This window comes from Sciurus carolinensis, chromosome 4, assembly GCF_902686445.1.
Source record: "Sciurus carolinensis chromosome 4, mSciCar1.2, whole genome shotgun sequence".
Classification (NCBI taxonomy): Eukaryota; Metazoa; Chordata; class Mammalia; order Rodentia; family Sciuridae; genus Sciurus; species Sciurus carolinensis.
In genome coordinates, this window is record NC_062216.1 from 85,432,390 (window position 1) to 85,453,375 (window position 20,986).

The 20,986-nt window shown below is 33.7% G+C and overlaps 1 protein-coding gene across 5 annotated transcripts in view; it reads left to right on the forward strand.

Annotated features, from left to right (window-relative positions):
* The window catches only part of Pik3c2g (phosphatidylinositol-4-phosphate 3-kinase catalytic subunit type 2 gamma), a 367,859-nt gene that overhangs the window by 126,760 nt on the left and 220,113 nt on the right, over positions 1–20,986 (forward strand). For all 5 annotated transcript variants that reach the window (XM_047549321.1, XM_047549319.1, XM_047549322.1 and 2 more), the window contains 2 exons: positions 531–661; positions 6,802–6,990. In XM_047549321.1, the coding sequence (XP_047405277.1) occupies positions 531–661; positions 6,802–6,990 (320 nt within the window). The remainder of the gene's footprint in view (positions 1–530; positions 662–6,801; positions 6,991–20,986) is intronic.

Below are 20,986 nucleotides of genomic sequence, written 5' to 3' on the forward strand. Positions count from 1 at the left end.
ATTTTATTTGATTACATAAATGTACAAGCAAAACAGGTCATTGCCAGAGAAGTGCTCAATCTCATGTCTACAAAATGGTTTTCAGGCTTTTGGACTTGAGAACATAGCATAGCTCTTCTTATTTTCACAAATGATTACATGAAAAAAGTATAATTATCATCTTCAAATTTATTCATCTCATAATAGACATTTTAACACTGAAATATATAAAGGATATAACCTCAGCATTAAATAAAAATGCAAAATAGTTAGCTTCACAGAAGGTTCTTATATTGTTATTATTTCTTATTTTCCTTCAGACATTACAAATCATTAATCTAAATACTATGTGTAAACATTGACCAAATATCATATATATTTAAATACCAAGTTCAAGTGCTTATGATTCTTTTAAAAGTTATTTCAGAGAAATAATAGCACAAAAAATATAATTTATTCTTTAGTTTTCACAAATCCACAATAAAGATGAGTAAATTAATAGTATCTTCAGAGATACCTTTAATACATGTCCAATTTTTTCTTTATTTCAGATTGATTTTCCAGCTATTGGTTGGGAGTATATGAGACCTGATCCTGAAGAGAATACAACCTATCTTGAAGAACCAACCAAAGAGTGTTTGAAACATATTGCCAGACTTTCACAGAAACAGTCTCCTTTACTGTAAGTGACACAGGTCTTGTGAATGAATTTGCCTTCTTTTCATGATCTCATGCATCATACTTCTATCTTCAAAGCATGAATCTTCCTTCCCACATGACTCTTTTCATTTCTTAAAGTTATACCTGTTGGATGATGAGTTGGCTGTAGGAACTAAATAAGAAATTTTGTATGCTTTTAAAGATTTTTTTTTTACTGCGCAATATAGCAACTTTAAGGAAAAAAAGATTGGAAATCAGTCAGTCAAAATAACAAAGCAGATAGTGATTAGGTATACATCAACACATAGTGGCAATAAACCATAGCTCAACCATCCTTCACCTAGGTAGGAATTTGTTTTAGTAAACAAGAAAAAATGAAATTTAATTATTATGGCAAATTTTGAAGGAAACAAATGAATCATGTTTAACATCACTAAATTAGTAAGTAAGGAGTACTTAGATTTTTGTCAAACTATAATTCTCTAAATAAAACCAAAATCACTGGAGGAATTATAAGGTAATTCGTGCATTCGTACTTGCTATTTGGTGTAAGTCAGATTTGATTGTGCTCATTAATACCAGCCAAAGGAGCATAAAACTCACAAAGTAACAAACACAAAGACAGAGACAGACACATGGGTGTGGAGGTACATGTATATACCATGCTGTGACCATTCTGTGATAAGAGAAGTAATATGATAAAGCATTTTATTCCAGGGATGAGAAGTCATGTGAAAGTTTCAAACAGAGGAATTCTGTGATATAAAGAATAGTTTTTGAGAAATCCCTTTGACTGCAGTTTAAGAGTGGATTGGAGAGGAAGTGAAAGGCAGCAAGGAGGGTATTGCAATATTTTAGGCAAGAGGCCAGGATGGTTAGGACTAGGTGATAGCAATGGACACTGCTAGCAGTGGCTGAATTTGAAAGCTGAGAAGACATAACTCCATGATTAATTGGAAATAGGGAATGAGTCAATTCAGAAGCTCAGTCAGCAACCTAGGCTAAGTCAATGGAGGGTGGAAAGTTTTGAGACGATCAACTGCAGGGATGTTATAAAGTTGTTTTCTGGAGGAGATTCAATTTGGGTCAGCCCATATTGGAGCATTGAGTATGATCAAGAACCTGGTTTTGAGTTATCTTGTTAGTACCCAGGTCTCTAATTACAACTTCTAGTATTCTTTTTCTCATGTACTTTAAGCCAGTGACATCACTTTTCTTTTCTTCATGTGCTTCAAATATGCTGGCCCCTTTGATGTTGTGTTTTCTTTGCCTAAAACATTTTTCTATGTTCTTCATGTGACTAAGCCATCACACCCTTTAAGTTTTCACTTAGATGTCATCTCTCACAGAGGTCTTCTTTGATAACCCAATCTAATAAAGTCTCACTTCTCTATTAATGTTAAAGTTGTCACACTTAATACAAACTGTTATCATCCTGCTCCTTAGTGTGATTGTTTCTTGTGTCCCTCACTAGTTTGTAAGAAATGGGGTGGGATGGGGGAGGGCAATAAACCTATCTATTTTGTCTATGATTATGTTTCCAATACTACCCATTATGCTTGATAAATGATATGTGTAAAATAGACATGTCACAAGCGCTAAAGTACCCTTGCCTGGTGCCTTTATAAAGTTCACCATTAAGGACTGAATGGGAAGAATCTCATAGTCCTCATGAATAATATTGACAATTCACTGTCATTCTAGACTCTTGTCATCTTAACTAGGTGTAGCATTTTTTCCTACTCTTACTCAAAATATAAACCTTATATTTAAAATTCTGTCACATAAAAGGCTAAGATGCTTATAATGATAATTTTTTTAAATATGAAAAAGATGCACTGCTTTAAAATTTAAATATTTTTAAATACTTTGTTCAAATATCATCAAACAAAAAATGTCAAACCCAACAAATAATAATCACATTAACTGCCTTTAAATATTAGTTTGTGTTTATAAATTAACCCCAGTTAATTCTACATTTTGTACTTCAATTTCTATTTATGTTAATTGTATACATAAAATAAGCAACATTTTCCTCTGTTTCACCCACTTAAATATAATTATTCATGTTCAGTACAGTACAGTTTCATTCTGGACTGTGGAAACAGATGGGAAACAGCCTTCAATGTGGTAAAACTTGTGTTAGAATCAAATTAGCTTAAGTTTTCAAATACCACTTAGTTCGATGACTTACGTCATTTGATATTTTATTATATAGTTGGCAACTTAATTATTCTTCCCTTCAGTTTGATAAAATGTAATTAGAATCAGGAAATTCAGATTCAGTGAAATTCAATGGAAATATACCTCTGATATTTGTAAAAATTGAAAAAAAAATCTTAATGTCAACCAAAAAAGTGTTTCCAAATATGTGGAAGACTCCAGAATTAAACATTCAAAAACATATAATTTGAAAGAAATGAATGCTTCCACTTCACCACAAAGGGCACCTGACTGATCCTGCTGACATAAGGAACTATGAAACAAACAAAGTACATATGAAACTGTTGTTCTCAGAAAGGACTGAACAGACAAGACTTAGAGTGAGCCTCCAGATTCAAGTGGCTGTTAGCCTGGGGGCGCAGAATCAAAAAGAGCATCTGTAGTCTTTCTGAGTTAGACAGAGAGAGAGAGAGAGAGAGAGAGAGAGAGAGAGGAAAAAGAAGGATCATATCAGATATCAATGATGCTAAGGCTTCAGAGCACAGCATGGGGAGAAGTAGGATAGCAGATTAGGAACTACAGACATCTGAAATCCACTTAGATATTCACTGAGTCCCAAGCTACTCATGATCAAGTAGATTTTCAAAGGCCCACAGGGAATGTGACATAAATATAGACTTGAAAGTTTGTATTACACTTGGAGACAGAGAAATTGTAACTAGCAATAATGGAGGAAGCTCACAAACATTCCAGACACTCAATAAAGAAATCAGAAAGATGGATGTTAGGAGTAAGTCTACACTACTTCTAGATTAATAACTAGTGGTCCCATCCTAATAGTTCCTAAAAACAAGTCTTAACAGGATCAGACTGATTTACAGGAAATAAAATGCCTACTAAAAAAACTGAAAATCATTTGACACCCAAACAATAGCAGAATGAGTCAGCAATGTAGCATCCCAAATGCCTTACCTTGCAATTGTTAATTGGAAAGCTAGGAAATTGGAAAGCTAGGAAATACAATCAATAATTAGGCAAATATTGGGAAGAATCAGGAAAATATAATTCTATCCTTCAGTAGGGTTGTAGTTAATGGAAATAGATTCAGTTTTAAATTAGTGAACGGTGATTTCAATACGACTATAGTAAGTAAAGATATTTATAATTTTAAGAGACATGAGTGAAAAAATGAAATCTTCATAAAGAAATAAAAATTTAAGAACTGAAAAATATGTTTTTAAATCACCGAAGGGGCTTCGTAAATTGCATAATGCAGACAAAAAAAGAACAGTGAGCTTAAAAGCAGGGCAATAGAAATTATCCATGTTGAAATACAAAAAAAAAAATAAATAAAATAATTAGAGAGCAAAATTTTATAAATTTATTTCTAAAATTAACATATAGCTTTAAGTAATCAAGGCAATGATAAAAATAAGAGAAAAGTTGGGGAGTTTATATGTATGGTTTCATGTACTGTAAATTTACAGCAATTAAGAGAAATGTGGTGTTGGCTTAAGGATGGTCGAGAAGAACAATGGAATAGAATTACAATGTGAAATAGAGTACAGGCCTCCACTTGTATATTCAATGTACTTTTTACAAAGCCACCAAAGCAATAAATGCAAAAATTATTTTCAGCAAATGGATATTCTTATGGGGCAAATAAATAAATTTGTTTCATTTCCTATACTAGATGCAGAAAATAAGATGGATATTTTCCTAGACTTGAAATCTAGAACTATCAAGCTTTCAGAAAAAACAGGAGAATGGATGTTAGCATAGGCAAACTTTTCTAAGACAAAAATAAGAAAGCAATAGCTACTTAAAAATTATAACTGGACTAATTAAAATTTGAAACTATTTATCAAAAAGCACATTATGGAAATGAATAGCCACATTCTGAGAAATACATCTGCAAAACATCTATGTGACAAACATTTATATCCAGTGTATATGAAGAAATGATGCAAATGAATCCAAACAATCCAACAAAAATGTAGTTAAGACAGACAGACATTTCAAAGAAAAGATATAAAAAACAGTATATGAAAATTTGCCCAGATATTAGGTTAAGTGGAAATCAGAACCACAGTGACATACCACTCACCATATACCCATTAGAATGAATAGTAATAAAAAGACAAAATAAAAGTTGGCAAGAATGTGGTACAATTGAAACTATCATACCCCGAAGATAAGAATGTAAAAATTTACAAGCACTTTGGGAAACAATTTCACAGCTTCCTCAAAAGGTAAACTAATATCTGACCAAAACCCTAGTCCTTCCTCTCCCAGGTTAATCCTAGGAGAAATGAAAAACACATCCATAAAAGAATTCACATGCAATGTTCATATCACTTTTATACAAAATACTGCAAAAAAGGCAACAACCCGAGTATTCATCAAAAAAGGAGAATTAATAGGCAAGGTGTAGTGTATTCATCCAAAAGAATAATATTTGTTAATTAAAAGAAATGGACTATTGACACACTCAACCATATGGAAAATTTTGAACACATTATGTGGGTGAAAAAAGCCATAAATAAGAGCATGCATTCTCTGATTTCATTGTGGAGTTCTAAAAGGGCTAAAATTAATCTAGAGTGAAATAAATCATACCAGTGCTTGCCCTCTGGTGGCTTGAAAATAACTATTGAATATCTTGATAAGACTGTGTGTGGTACTTGGCATATACATTGATCAAAATTTTTTGAACTGAATCTCAATATTTCTTTTTATGTAAATTATGACTCAGTAAAAAAAAAAAGAAAGCATTGCTCAATATTAAAGAAGAAACTAATTTAATCAGAGCACTATATATGGTAGTAATTCTTTTTAAACACTTTTTTAGTTGTGATGGACATTTATTTGATTGATTGATTGATTGATATGTGGTGTTGAGAATCTAACCCAGTGCCTCGTGTATGCTAAGCAAGCGCTCTACCACTGAGCCACAACCCCAGCCCTCTGTGATAGTAATTCTATTACTGACTTTTCCCCTAAGACTACTGGTGGAAAGACAGTAGCATAGCATAGGAAATGGATCTAAACATACCTGAAATATCATCTCTCCTCTAATAATTCCACCTCACAGATGACAATGAACTCAGGAGAAATTGTAGAGAAACACTGACCTTTAATATTTAAGTATTTTTCACTGCCTTGCTTGAGAGTGTTAATTGACTCAGGCTGAGCTGCAGGGTCAGTTGGAAGGGTGGGTTCAAAAGTTGGCATTGGCAAGTGAGGGCTGCTGTCCTCCAACTGACCTGTGGTTCTGAATGCTTCTGCTGGAGAGTGGGCCTAGCAAGATTAACTGTCAGAAAGTCAGTGGCCCTCCTGCTAGAGACTAGGTCTCTGTTTCAGGCCTCTCTCCAGGGGGGAAATACTCGAGCACTTGAGAAACTGGCATCATCCTCAGCATTTCCACTCCAAACTTCCAGTGAACTCTGAATATTTAAAGCCAGAATCCAGCGATGAATTGAGGTCTTTGTTTTAGAATTGAACAGCAGAGAGATTTCTGAACTCTGATGAAAAGTGCTCTGAGATGCAGGAATTTCTTCTTTAAAATATGCCATTTCTTCACAGGCCCACTTGTCCAAGTTGATTTGTAAAGATAGAGAATAAACCGTTGATTACCTCTGTTGTAAAAAGAACATGTTACAAGATTCAGATAAATATGGTTCTGCCCTAAAGGGGACAGAGATTTTGTCAACCAAAGTGACATATTTTAAAAAGCGACAAGGATAAAAGAGAGGAAAAACACATGTGAATTTTCTGAATTAAAATTTTATTTTTTTCTACAAAAAAATATATGTTTAGTGGGAAATAAGCTGATAGAGTAACATATCAAGTTATTGCAACAAGATAAAGTTCTGGTTTTCCAAAATAACCAAAACAATATTCAAAGCAGTACAGTGAAGTTCGCACTGTGCATTTACAGTAACATTTGTTAGTGTAGCAAAGTCCAGAAAAACTATAGTTTCTAATCCGTTTTTTCAGACTCTCTGAAGAAAAGAGAAGATACTTATGGTTTTATCGCTTCTACTGCAATAATGAAAACTGCTCGCTTCCTTTGGTCCTGGGTAGTGCCCCTGGATGGGATGAAAGGACTGTTTCAGAAATGCATACCATCTTAAGAAGATGGACATTTTCTCATCCTTTGGAAGCACTCGGACTTTTGACTTCCAGGTAAGAATTGTATAACAAGCATGATATTGCTGGTTTAGAAGAACTTCTTTGAAGAGAAAAAAATATAAAACCAAATAATTAATTCAACAGCTATTCTATTTGTTTCAGATTCCAATAGTTATGGATATTAAATTTGGATAAATGTAAGTTATGCATATAAATTTCAAACAAATCTAAGCTGTAATTGTGCCTTACACTAAATTTAAAGTATCATTAATGACATAGCTTCTTAAATGAAGAGTCTAGATCTCTTAAAGAAATAACAAAAAATTAAATAGGGAAAATTAATTAAAAATTAAATAGGGAAATTTAATTAAAAAATTAAATAGGGAAAAATAATAATTCCTACCTCTCCTCTCATAAAAGTTCCTTAACATTAATGTTATATATTTTACAATTTTAAAAATGAAAAGTGTGGCAAAATGCCCTGCTTAGAGTAGGAGTACAATGAATATGATGATGATGATGATGTTTATGATGATATATAAAAAAACATCAACCCCTTGTATGTCCTCTGGATCTTCCCACAGAACAAAATGCCTGGGTCCTGGGGAGAGGGGTTGATCATGTGTGTCCTGCTAAGGAGAAGCATGTGGGCACAGGTGTGGGGGCTGACTGTGGAGCAGAAGCAACCCTTCCTTGGAGCACAGGGATATTAAAGACCATCTTGATAGCATCAGCTCACTGATGCCCAGAAGGTCTACAATCCTTAGAGTGAGACAAGAACTGGGCCTTCCTGCTCTGCCCTGAATCTGCTCTCAAGACCCTGAGGGAAGGGGAAAAGGGTGAGAGAGATGACACAAAGAACTTTCACAATGACTTATTTGGGCTTATTTACAAATTGGTGTTGTTCCTAAACCTTAGGGGATGACAGAGCGGGAGAAAGGAGTTTTATCAAAGAGCTTGTAATATTTTCTAACTTCTTTCCAATCATTCAGTTCAAAATTTACTTATCTTATGTGTCCCTCACACTAAAGGTTTTATTAGTTTTATAGCTTCTTCCATTAATTTATATGTGTTTATTGCCTATTACTTCTTTCTTTGCATGTACAGAAATGGATGTAGAGGATATGTACACACACAAATACACATATAAGTATATATATATATATATATATAGTACATATATATTGTGTATATATTGTGTACATGTTATCACATGTATTGTATATATATTATCATGTATATATGTCTTATTTGAAATATATAAGGCTTCTTCTGTGCACCCTTGCCTGGCCTAGTCATGTACAATTGATCACTTCTGCCTAATACAGTGTTCTATTCTGAATTGCATTTTATTTCAGTGTGATTACATGAAACATGTAAAGTGAGCATATTTTCACTCACTTGAGAGCTACTTGAGTCAAGGCAAATCACCTTGGTGTTTCTGTTTCCCAAGGGCTTAATAATACCTGGGACTTATTAATTGCTCTCTATTTAAAAAAGAAAACACTTTCTAAAATACAATTATTTTAATATTTTAATTGTATGTTATTTGAGGGCATTATGAATTTTCTTTATTTCCCACATTGCTTGGTACAATTGAGTGAATTACTGAAATAATGGTATGATAAGAGAATCAATTAATAAATGATTGGTTTCATTGGGATCATTCACAATTCATCATGCTAATGTTTAAAGATCTTTTGAAAAAAATAAGTTCTCATTGACACCTCAGTCCTAAATCCTAACCTATTTTACTGCTTTACATATAAAAGAATAGCCCAAATCTGCAAAGTTATTTTGCTAAATTTTAGTTGTTTTTTTCTGGAGAAAAACTTAGGATATTAGCAAAATTGTTATTTTTGCCAGTCCTGAATTGGTTAGCTAATAGAGAACTTGTTCAAAATATGACTGTTGGGGACAGAGGGTTGTAGCTCAGTGGTACAGTGCTTGCCTAGCATGTGTAAGGCACTGGATTCGATCCTCAGCACCATGTAAAAATAAATAAATAAAATAATAAAGGTACTGTGTCCATCTACAATTAAGAATATTTTTAAAAGTATGGCTACTGACAGAATAAGAAGAAATGTTGGCAAATTGTATATCTAATAAAGGAATTTTATTCATACTCTATAAAGACTGTGAAAACTCAATGAAAATAGATAAATAACCTACTTTTAAGATAAGAAAATCATCTGATAGGCATTTTTTTAAATATACAAATATTCAATAAACAAATGAAACAGTGCTCAACATCATTAACTCTAGGGAAAGACAAATGAAAACCACAAAAGGTACTACTTTCTACTCATCAGGATTTGCTATAATCAAAAAAAAGATAAAAATAAAATGTTAGCTACAATATGGAGAAATTAGACACCTTATATTTCAATGGTGGGAATATAAAATGTGTGTTACACTGCTTTCCAAAATTAAAAACAAAAAGTGATCATATGTCCTACTAATTCCACTTTCATGCATATACTCAAAATAAATGAAAACTAAGACCATTCAAAAACAAACAAAAGTGGAAACAACCTAAATGTCCATCAACACATGAACAGATAAATAAAATGTGGTCACTCCATACAATATAATACTTATTATTCAATAATAAAAAGGAGTGAATATCAATATATGTATGCTGCAACATGGATGAACTTTGAAAACATTATGCTCCATGAAAGAAGCCAGTTACAATAGACCACACATTAACTGACTCCATTTGTATGAAATATGCAGAATAGACAAATCTATAAAGACAAGAAGTAGATTAGTGGTAACATGGGCTAGAGCAAGTTGGAGGAAATGGAAAGTGACTATTAATGGGCATAAGCTTGCTTTTTATGGTCACTATTGCACAAACCTGAGACTATGCTAAAAAATGTTCTGAATTTTGCACTTTAAGTCGGGTAAATTGAATGGTATTTGAATCAAGTCTCCATAAACCTGCTTAAATTTTTAACAAATTTTATAGGTTAAAAACTATGAACTTCTATATTATCTTAAAAGAATAATTTTCTAATGGGGCAACTTTCTAATGTTTCTTAGGTGATCACTTTTTAAAAAAAAATTTTCTTATTAAGATATACCTCTGTCTACATTATCTGAAGATATTTTAATGTCAACTAATATTTTTTGTAAAGTGCATAAAATTTTCTTGCAAAAATTTTTATAAAATGAATGTTGTAATAAAATTGTGTTTACTTACACTTTATAAGAGAGGATTAACTGGATGAACTTTAATATTCTCTGATCCCTAAGATCTAACTAAGTTATCTATCCCTAAGATAACTAAGCATAAATGCTGCTTCTCTATCTAAACAGATCCTGAAAATCTATTTGACTTAATGTTTTAAGTATACAGATCAGCTTTTTACTTCGTGCCCCTTACTATTATTTTAATGTCCACAATAACTCTATAAGGCAAAAACCATTATTATTCTACATCCTATATATTTTATATTCTAATTTTACAAAGGAGGAAACTGAGGCTTACAGGTTAAGTTACCCCTAGTAGTGGTAGTGCTAAGAGTGAAGTCCAGGCATTCATGACAACAAAACTTGTGATCTTATCCGATATGGTTTACAGCCCTCCTGCATAAGCTCTGTAGGTTATTTGCATAACAAATATATTGACTATCCTAAAACAGCTTTTTAAATTGTAAAGAGCAATGGTTGTCGTGTTCGGATGTTTCTACTTCACTCTAATTTCTTTTTCTCTGAATAATCAGATTTTAATAATTAGAGATTATAGGGACAGTTTTCAAATTGGAGAACTGTTCATTAAACTTCATTCAGGGAACTTCATTAAATCTTGATTTATTTGCACACTGGAAAGTTCTGTATCATGTACCAAATAAGGTCACTGAAAAGGTTGGAGTATTTCCATTGTACTCATCCTGTGACTCCCACTCTCAGTTTAACTGAACTATTAAAAAACTTGAGGACAAGCTGTTTCCAGAAATGAACCTTTCAACTCCTCTAAATTCAAAAGCTGACTTTTCTGAGAACAAACAGTATGTGCTTGTTAAATGAGTTGTCAGAGTGAGTTCTTCAGAATTCTATATTTTTTCCTCCTTTGAATAGTCTGTTTTTTAAATGGTTTAACCTCTTCAGAACTGGTGTGCTCCATTTTGAGCTTGGAGAAATTTTAATATCCCTATTTACTTAATTCATTCTGAAGATTCACCACCAACTTTTAGTTTATTTTTAGCAAAAGACATGATGAAATATAATTTACCTAGAGAGGACGATAGGGTTTTAATATTTCCACTCTGAGTGCCAACATAGTGCTCACTGGGTACTGATACTTCCATTAGAGAAGGTGGAGCTGTCAGAATAATAGAGACCCAGGGCTAAGGTCTGTGGTTCTTGGCAGATGGTTGCTATTTTCCTGAACTCTGATGCACAGGCACAACTATTCAACTGCTAAGAGCAAGTAGAAATTACCCAAGGAATTAAAAGTCAGTTCAAGGAAAGTATTCATTTAAAAATAGCAACTCGGAATTGGCATCAGAGGATTACATCAGGAGCTTAAATAAAAGTTCGACAAGGTACCAGAACTTGCCATCCCACATGATAAAAAATTATTGTTTTCAGGAAGAAAAGCAATATTTAACAGGCAGTGCCTTAACTTCCAAAATCAATTTACTTGGGAAAATGTTTCACACAAAAAAAATGTTTGTACCAAACCACAGTATGGTTTATTGTAGAGATTAATTTATAGGAAATCATTCTTGACTAGCATTGTAAATAGGAAAAACAGAATATGCAATAATGAAACAGTTAAAACTTCCACATTTGGCTGGATAATGGTGATGAATGATGATGTATCTTTTCCATTTATTTATTGAGCAAAAAAGTTGCACAGGGAAATTGGTATGTACTGAATCAAAGAGAAAAGAATAACCCCAACAACTGTCTCTAAAAACTTGCAATTTATAAAGGAGAGACTGAATCTGTAGGTTACCCTACAGTGTGCTCTATACCATAATTAAAGTAAGCAGCAAGTGTTAAATGAGGCCAAAGAAGAGAAAAGCAACTTCTTTCAGAGAAAATAAGGAAATCTTCACAAGGAAATTGAATTCTGACTTGAAATAGTCATAGAACTTTCCTGAAGGAAGACTAGCATTGTGTATGGTTATGGAAGTTCCAATAATAGTGAATAATTTAATATAATAGAATTGCATGGGATACAAAGTTGAAGAGGGTGGATCTATTTAGATTGTTTTAGGCCTCTTGAGTCAGGTAAGATACATGGGTTTCTTCTAGAAGACCAAGGAGTATTGTTAAGAATGGGAGTCATACCGCTTTCCATAATGGTTGCACCAATTTGCTGTCCCACTAGCAATGTTTGAGTGAACATTTCCCCCACATCCTTGCCAACATTTATTGTTTGCATATATTCTTGATAATTGCTATTCTGACTGGAGTGAGATGAAATCTTAGAGAGAGTAATAGTTTTTATTTGCATTTCTCTAATTGCTAGAAATGTTGAACATTTTTTCATATATTTGTTGATTGGTTGCATTTCTTCTTCTGTGAATCGTCTGTTCAGGTCGTTAGCCCATTTGTTGATTGGGTGATGTTTTGTGTGTGTGTGTGTTAAGTTTTTTAACTAATGCCTGGAGATTAATGCTCTATCTGAGGTGCCTGTGGTAAAGATTTTCTCCCATTCTGTAGGCTCTCTTCATGTTATTGCTTGTTTCCTTTGCAGAGAATAAGCTTTTTAGTTTCAATCTATCCCATTTGTTGACTCTTACTTCTTACACTTATAGGAGTCTTATTAAGAAAGTCAGACCCTAAGTTGATCTGGTGAAGATTTGGGCCTACTTTTTCTTCTATTAGGCACAAGGTCTCTGTTCTAGTGCCTAAGTCTTTGACCTACTTTATCATTATGGAAAGCAGTATGTAGATTCCTCAGAAAACTTGGAATGGAACCACCATGACCCAGTTATCCCACTCCTCAGTTTATACCCAAAGGACTTAAAATCAGCATACTACAGTGATGCAGCCACATCAATGTTCATAGCAGCTCAACTCACAATAGCTAAACTATGAAACCAATCTAGGTGCCTTTCAACAGATAAATGGATAAAGAAAATGTGAGATATATATATAATAGAGTATTACTCAACCTTAAGGAAGAATGAAATTATGACATTTGCTGGTAAATGGATGGAGCTGGAGAATATCATGCTAAGTGAAATAAGCCAAACCCAAAAACACCAAAGGCCAAATGTTTTCTCTGATATGCGGATGATAATTCACAATAAGGGGCAACTAGGGAAGAATAGAGGTACTTTGGACTAGGCAGAGGGGAGTGAAGGGAGGGGAGGGAGTATGGGGATAGGACTGGTAGTAGAATGAATGGGGACTTTATTACCCTATGTGCATATATGACTATACAACCAGTGTATTTCTACATCGTGTACAACCAGAAAAATGAGAAGTTGCACTCCATTTATGTATGATGTGTCAAGGTGTATTCTACTATCACGTATAACTAATTAGAACAAATAAAAATTATAAAGAAAGAATTAGTCATATAAACAGATTAATATTATACAAGGAAAATTGTGACATCAATGTGAAGGATGGAAAAAAAAGAAGGTGAGAACAAGGATATTAGACAGATATCAGGTGTTTGAATAATTACTTTGAAAAGTGGTCTTGGTTTAGGCTAAGCATCTGTGGAGATCAACATAGCACATTCCAGAGACATTTCTGAGGAAAATAACAGAGATAAAGAAGATGATAAGCTTCCTGATTTGAGTAAATGATGGAAAAATTAAACCACCATTAACCCAACAAGTTTTAGAAGGAAGTAAATTTGAGTAGTGAAAGTTGAAGAGGTCTATTTTAGATGTGCTGCATTTTTAAAAAAAAATCTTAAAATGGGACACCTGGAGAACTTGCCAAGTACATAGTTGTATAAACAGATCTGAAGCTCAGCAGAAAAATCAAACCTTGAAAAACAATCTGGGATTTATTGGCTGTAAGGCAGTAATTGTAGTCATAGAACTGGAAGATGTAAAACAGGTACTGTGTAGATATTCAGAGGAAATACAGAAAGGGATCAAAGAACTCTAGAGAACAGCTACATTTTAAGAGCAGTACAAAGTAAGAAGGGCTAAGAAATGAAAGAGGAAAAAGTGAGGAAAAAGGTGGAGAAGACTCAGAAAAGTTTCATAGTACAGCATACGTGAAAAAGATTCTCCAAGGTCTTCAAGAAGTATGAAATAGAACTAGATCTAAAAACAGATCGATGGATTTGGAAGTGGAGTGATTATTGATGATATTAATGAGAGCAGTTTTTAAACGTTTGAATTGGTAAATAGTAATTACATGTTTTTGTAGGGTAAAATGTGTTCTTTATATATACATATATATATTCACTGTAGAAAGAACTAATGAACATATCCAGTTTATCATTTTTTGGTGTCAGAATCTTAAAAATCTATTCTTTTGTAAAATTTTGTAATAAACAAAGAATTATCACTGTGATCGCCATGCTGTGTAATAAGTCATAAAAAAGAATTTTACTCTTCCAGTCTAACTGAAACTCTGTGCCCTTTGATCATTATCTCCCCTTTTTTCATTCCTTCCCCTACTAGTCCTCTGGTAACTTCCTTTCTACTCTCTGTTTCTATGGTATCGATTGTTTTGGATTCTACATGTAAGTGCTCGCATAAGGTATTCGTCTTTCTGTACCTGGATTTTTTCACTTATTATAATATCATTCAAGTTTATCTGCTTTTTCAATTGGCAGGATTTTATTTTTTTAAAACTCTTTAGTATTCCATTGCATACATATGCCATATTTTCCTTATCCATTCATTGGTGGATACTTAGGTTGCTACCATGATTTAACTATCATGAAAAAAGTTGAACTTAACATTAGAGTACAGGTGTTCTACATACCAACTTCAATTCCTTTGAATATATTTCCAGAAGTGCTATTACTGGATTATATTTAATATTGAAAATATATTCCAAACTCCCAGCTTCTGAAGAGGAATGGGAGAGTAATAAATGATGATGCTTCTTGGATAGAACTGATGATAAGGGCAAGAAAGCTAAAGCTGAAGCAGGTCAGAAAATGATTTTTAAGGTTTGGAATTTTTATGCCGGTTAAAATAGAAAAGATCTTCAAACATGTTTACAAACTGAGAAGAAGGATACGTAAAGAGAAAATCAGAAAGTGGAGGGATATGTCAAGTGGCAAAACAAGATGGTCCCTACAGCCAAAAATCTAGAACAAAACTACCAGTGGAAATTCTATCCAAAGAAAAGAAGAGCAAAACTTTTTCTTTTTAGGTGGGTGGGAAGGAAAAAAATGTATGCAATTATAGATAAGTGTGCATATGGAAGAAAAACTATGGAAATGTCAGTATTCTCCATCAAGGAACTGTGGTAGTGATACATTGAGAATGAGGAAGGTAGAACTGCATAAACCCAAAGATACGTATCTTGCTTTTGTACACTTTCGGGCAGCTTCATGTCTTCTAAATTTCATGATTGACAACATTTGCTTTGAAATTAGACATATCTGGTTCTGCTACTTAATATATTTTTGGAGAAGTTTCTTTATCTATGAAATAGGAAATAATAGCAAATTGTACCTTCCAAGTTTGTTGTCTAAAATAAATAAGGTTAAGTATTTATGAGAATATTCAAGAAAGCCTTCCAATCACCTTATCATCCCTCTCCTCTTCATAACTAAATTTTTAAGAAAGTTTAAAGTTTTCAAATTCTTTCATTTCCAACCTATAAAATTCATGGGAATATTTCTTTTTTATTAAGTGTTAACTTGATTTATATCACTAAATATATATATATATAAAATGAGTTAGCATATTAATAACAAATATTTTATAATTGAATAACCTAATTTATAAAACACTTTAACACTATTTTATGTGATTTCATATACAGAACAACCTGTTTAATATTAGTACCAACATTTAATATTTCCCCCATTTTATTGATTCCCATTATATAGATGAAGAAATTGAAATCCATTTTATCCATATATTCAACATACATGTGTTGATGACCTACTCACGTTAGGCACTCCATTCTTTGGACCCCAAGGTTAGCATATTTAGGAAAAAGAAACAGTTTTTCTTCATGGAGTGCAATCTGCTGGAGGTATATAATAGGCTATTACCAAATTATGAATGTAAAATAGCTGGCTTATCACAGTTGTGAATGAGTGGCTCATATTCTAAGATCACATATAACAAAGGAACCAAACCTTTCTTCAAAGTGGGAAAATTTTTCCTGAGGAAGTTATAATTTAGCTCAGACTCATAGAATGAGTGGGAATTAATTGGCAAAAGGGAAAGAGTAAGAGAAGGGTTTTCTGGAATGAAGGTACTGCTAACAGGTCCTGGGACAGCATTTATACTTAGGAAACTGGAAGAGGGCTATATGTTCCTGGAGTCTAGGAGAGGAATGTATGACATGAGATTAACTGACATGATAAGATAGAACTGGAAGACCATGATGTGGACTTCCGAACAGATCCACCTTACATTGCTTGATCCTTATTCTGGTAGCAATGGGAAGGCATAAATGATTCTAAGTGAGAAAATCTTTTGGACAGATTTGTACCTTTTAAAGATCATGCTGGTTACTGAGTAGGGCATAGATTTGGTGAGAGAAGTAACAGTAGATGGGAGAAGGCAGTTAGAAAGCTATGGAGCAAAGTAGCCCAGGCATCAGAGAATGCAGATCAGCCTAGGAAGGTTGAGGTATGCTGTAGTGAAATGAACAGAAGAAAAAGCAAGCAAACAAACAAAAAAAAAAATCTACTTAGGAGTATTATGGACAAGATTGAATAGGGAGAACAGTGGAAAGGAGAGTTGTGAAGGTTTAGGTCCACATTTCTGTCTTACATAAATAGATAATATTAGAAACATTCACCAAGATGGTGAACACTAGATGACAAATAAATTTAGGAAATTCTTATTGTTTAGGTTAGGATATGTTGACTTTGAACTGTGCTTGAAATGGCTGAATTTACAGGTCTGATGATTCAGAGGAGAAATCTAGGCACCTCAACTTGGAAATCATCCATGGTTGAAGAATAGGAATTAAGTAAAGGATATAGATGAATAGACTTAAAGAGAAAGGCTATGGTAGGAAAAGAACAGCTTTGATATCTAAATTCAAAATTCTTATTCTTTTTTAGCCTGTCATGCTACTTTTAAATGTCATGTTTAATGCATCCAAATGCAATTCTATATGATGATTTCAGTATATCACTTGCTTATGTCAGTGGCTTTTTAAGCTTGTCTGTGGAAATAAGATCAAAGTGTAATCATATAAAAGGATCAAAATCAAGGCATACTCTTTAATTATAATTAGTAATTTTCATTCACTAATATGATGACCAAATGGTTAATTCCCAATTTCTAAATGAAAGTTCATGGACTATCCATCAGGAAATATCTCTGTACGGTTTCTGTCTCTCCTTGAGTCTAGGATTCATTATTATTTCTTTTGGTTCATGAATAGGCCAATGTTCCCATCCAGTTAGACAAATTACATTGCTTACTGTCTATAGTGATCCACTCAGAATGTAGCAAATAAATGACATACCCAAGTTAGTCTTGTGATTTCACATAAGTGTACATGATAATATCTAGTCAAAATATCAAAACGTTTTGCCAGAGATACTATACAAAGTCTACTAGTCCAGATCACTCTGAGTATTTGGATTCTGGTTTTAGTGTGTTTTAGTCAGGATTTCTGCTGCTGTGACTAAAGGATCCAACCAGACCAACAATCCAACAATAGAGGAGGAAAGGTTTATTTAAGAGGTCATGGTTTCAGCAGTTTTAGTCCATAGAAGGACAATTCCATTCCTCAGGGCTCTAGATGAGGCAGAATATCATGGTGGAAGAGTGTAGAGAGGGAACCAGTCCACACTATGATCAGAAAACAGAGAGAGTTCCCCACTTGCCAGATAAAAATATATACCCCAAAGCCATGCCCCAATTCCCACCTCCTAGAGTCACATCCTACCACTTTAGTTAGCTCTCAATTAATCCCTATCAGGGAATTAAATCACTGATTAGGTTAAGACTCTGACAACCCAATCATTTCTTCTCTAAACCTTCTTGGACTGCCTCACACATGAGCTTTTGGGGAATACCTTACATCCAAACCATAACACACCCAAGTCACATACACACAAAAAATAATAGCCTTGGGAAAACTGCTTAACCTCTCTGTTTCAGATTGTTCATCTGAATAGAGACTGAATTAGGTCTCCAAGTTTCCTTGGTTTCTAATATTCTGTAACCATGTAAAAATCCTTGAAAGAACATGAATTATTCAGTAGGGGTTCACAATCATCTTAAAGAATCCTTATTCACCCCTTTGCTTAGGGGAAAAAAAAAAGTTCTTCTGTCACATCTGATCCTTTTTAGTACTAGAAACAGAGCAAAGATATTCATATTGACATTTTTCTTCCAAACTGATGCTGAATGTGTCATCAGACTCAAAATCTATTGGAGAAACAGTTTTGCACTTCTGATGGTTTCTAATTCTAACCTGACATGGGGGCTTTTAGCTGTGAATAGCCTCATGCCATTCTGCATGAATTCTTGCTGTGTATTCTGAAGGCTGACATTTTCCATTACACTTAAATTTGATCTCAGATTTCTTTGCTTTCCAGTTTACTAAAAGTTGCTTTCTTTTGAAGGTTGGCATTTGTTACATCACATTTTGCTTTTACCCTTCACTTCGAATGTTCTTTGAGTAAGATATTGTCCCTATTCTAGTTTCCAAACTAGAAAAAAAGGGGGGAAAAAGAAAAAAAAACAATGAAATGGGGAGAAAAGAAAGGAATAGAAATGAATGAAAAGAAAGTCAAATGTAAGAAATTAAAAAGTGTATTTTTGTTGCAATTTCATCTCATGGCCCCACTGCCCCATTGAAAGTTGCATGAATCCTCTAACATCCCTGTAGTCCTTGGGATGAGAGGAACTATAAAGGTTTGGACAAAGAGAGAAAGAACATCAATTCCCAAATCTGCATGTTGGTCAGATGACTTCAGAGGCAGTTTGAACTCAAAGAAGACACAGGGTGCTGTGCTGCAGTCTTAGAAACAGACCACAGGTGCCGATTCTTTCCCTTATGGTCCTTCAGCATTAACGAATGCAAAACTGTGTTGAACATCAGAGGTTTACAAAGTGAGACATAAAATCCATAAAACATTTATAGGGATGTTACAAGGTCAACTTTATTTTCATAATAATTCTAAGGTGTAATTTGCCTTCGTCACTCTCATTTGCTCATGAGTGTGGAATAGAGTTTTTTAGAGGTTACAGGACTTGCAATATTGCAGCAAACTCAATGTAAAAATGGTTAAGAGAACCCAGCTGTCTTCTTTTATACCAGACATTGAAGTGAAATGCAAAATAGAAAACAATATCACTCTTTTCATTAAAGGTTTTCTTTGTTTTTAAAATATTCCAAATTTCATAGAATCATAGCATTTATGTTAACATGCAATAGGTTTATTAATGTTATTTTAAATTATTTGATAAATATTTCTTACATTTCCTGGTTTTATTTCTATTATGATAGTTAAGGTTTTAGTCACCTTTTTCACAGCTCTGACCAAAATACCTAATATTAACAACATAGAGGAAAAAAAGTATACTTAGGTCTCAGGTTACAGAGGTCTCTGTTAGTAGACAGTCAGTTCAATTACTCTGGGCCCAAAGTGAAGCAGAACATGAAGACAGAAGGGTATGACAGAGGAAAGTAGCCAAGGCAATCAGGAAGCAGAGAGAGAGAGAGAGCTATGTTCACCAGGGACAAAATATATACCCCAAAGACATACCCCCAATGACCCACCTCAGCCAGCCACACTCTACCTGCCCATAGGTACCATCCAGTTAATCCCTATCAGGCTAGGAATGCATTGATTAAGTTAAGGGTCTCATAACCCAATCATTTCCCCTCCAAACTTTCTTGCATTGCCTCATATATGAGTTTCTAAGGGATACCTTATATCTGAACCATAACAGTTATTAATAGATATAAGACATATAAACAAAATTCTTCATGGAGTCTTCAGTAATTCTTTTAAAATGTGAACGTGTCTGGAGACCAAAAATTGGAGAACTGCTGTTAGACAGCATCCTGACCACTGGTCAGTCTTTACCTCCACTTTGAGCCAGTTACCTGAACACCTGGTACTCTTCCTTTCCTGCACATGTTGACATTACCCTTCCAACTTAATTCTCTGTTTGACCCTAAACCTTGTGTTGACATTGTTGTTAAGCTATGGTGCTGATATTTCATTGCAATTATTTTGGGGGGAAAAAAAAGTTTATCTTGAAATTAATTTTTATTGATCTTTTCAGAGTTCTATTTATGTTAGCTATGCGATCTTATTTTTTAGCAGATCCTAGAAAGTCAATTGCTTAGCTCAATTCAGAGGTCAAGTAAATCCTGAGTAGTAAGTCAGGGTCATGTTTTGTCTTTGTTCCCCTATTCAGACCCACTTAGGAAACTCCATTATATAATGAGACATTGCTGAGAAGAATACTTAGTGATAAAGAAGTGATTGTTTTTCATGAATTCTTGTTAAGCCTAATTTTTAAAATTTCATTAGTGGAAATTTCTTTCACCTAACACAATCTGTTCCCTAACAATATTAGCATTTCACTGACCTTGTTCTTTCTCATATCTCAAACAAGCTCTCCACTTATGACATTTGAAATGAGCTATTTTCTGATTGATTATAAGCAAGTTTATAAGCAAGATTATAAATGTAAAGAAATAAAGACCTAATTGATATCAGCCCTATGAATCTTCTAACAGTACTTTTTTTCTTCCCCAGACTCAAAGTGTAATAGTCACTCCTACAATAATTAGTAGTTCCAGTGGTAAAAAAATTTCTAAAGAGTGTCCCCTGGTTGTGACTGGCAGGAGTGTATTTTTCAAGCAAATCAAATAATTGGGAAGCATGATAACCTGGCTTGAGGAAAATTCAAAACAGGTTGCAGGTCTTCTGTTACATATG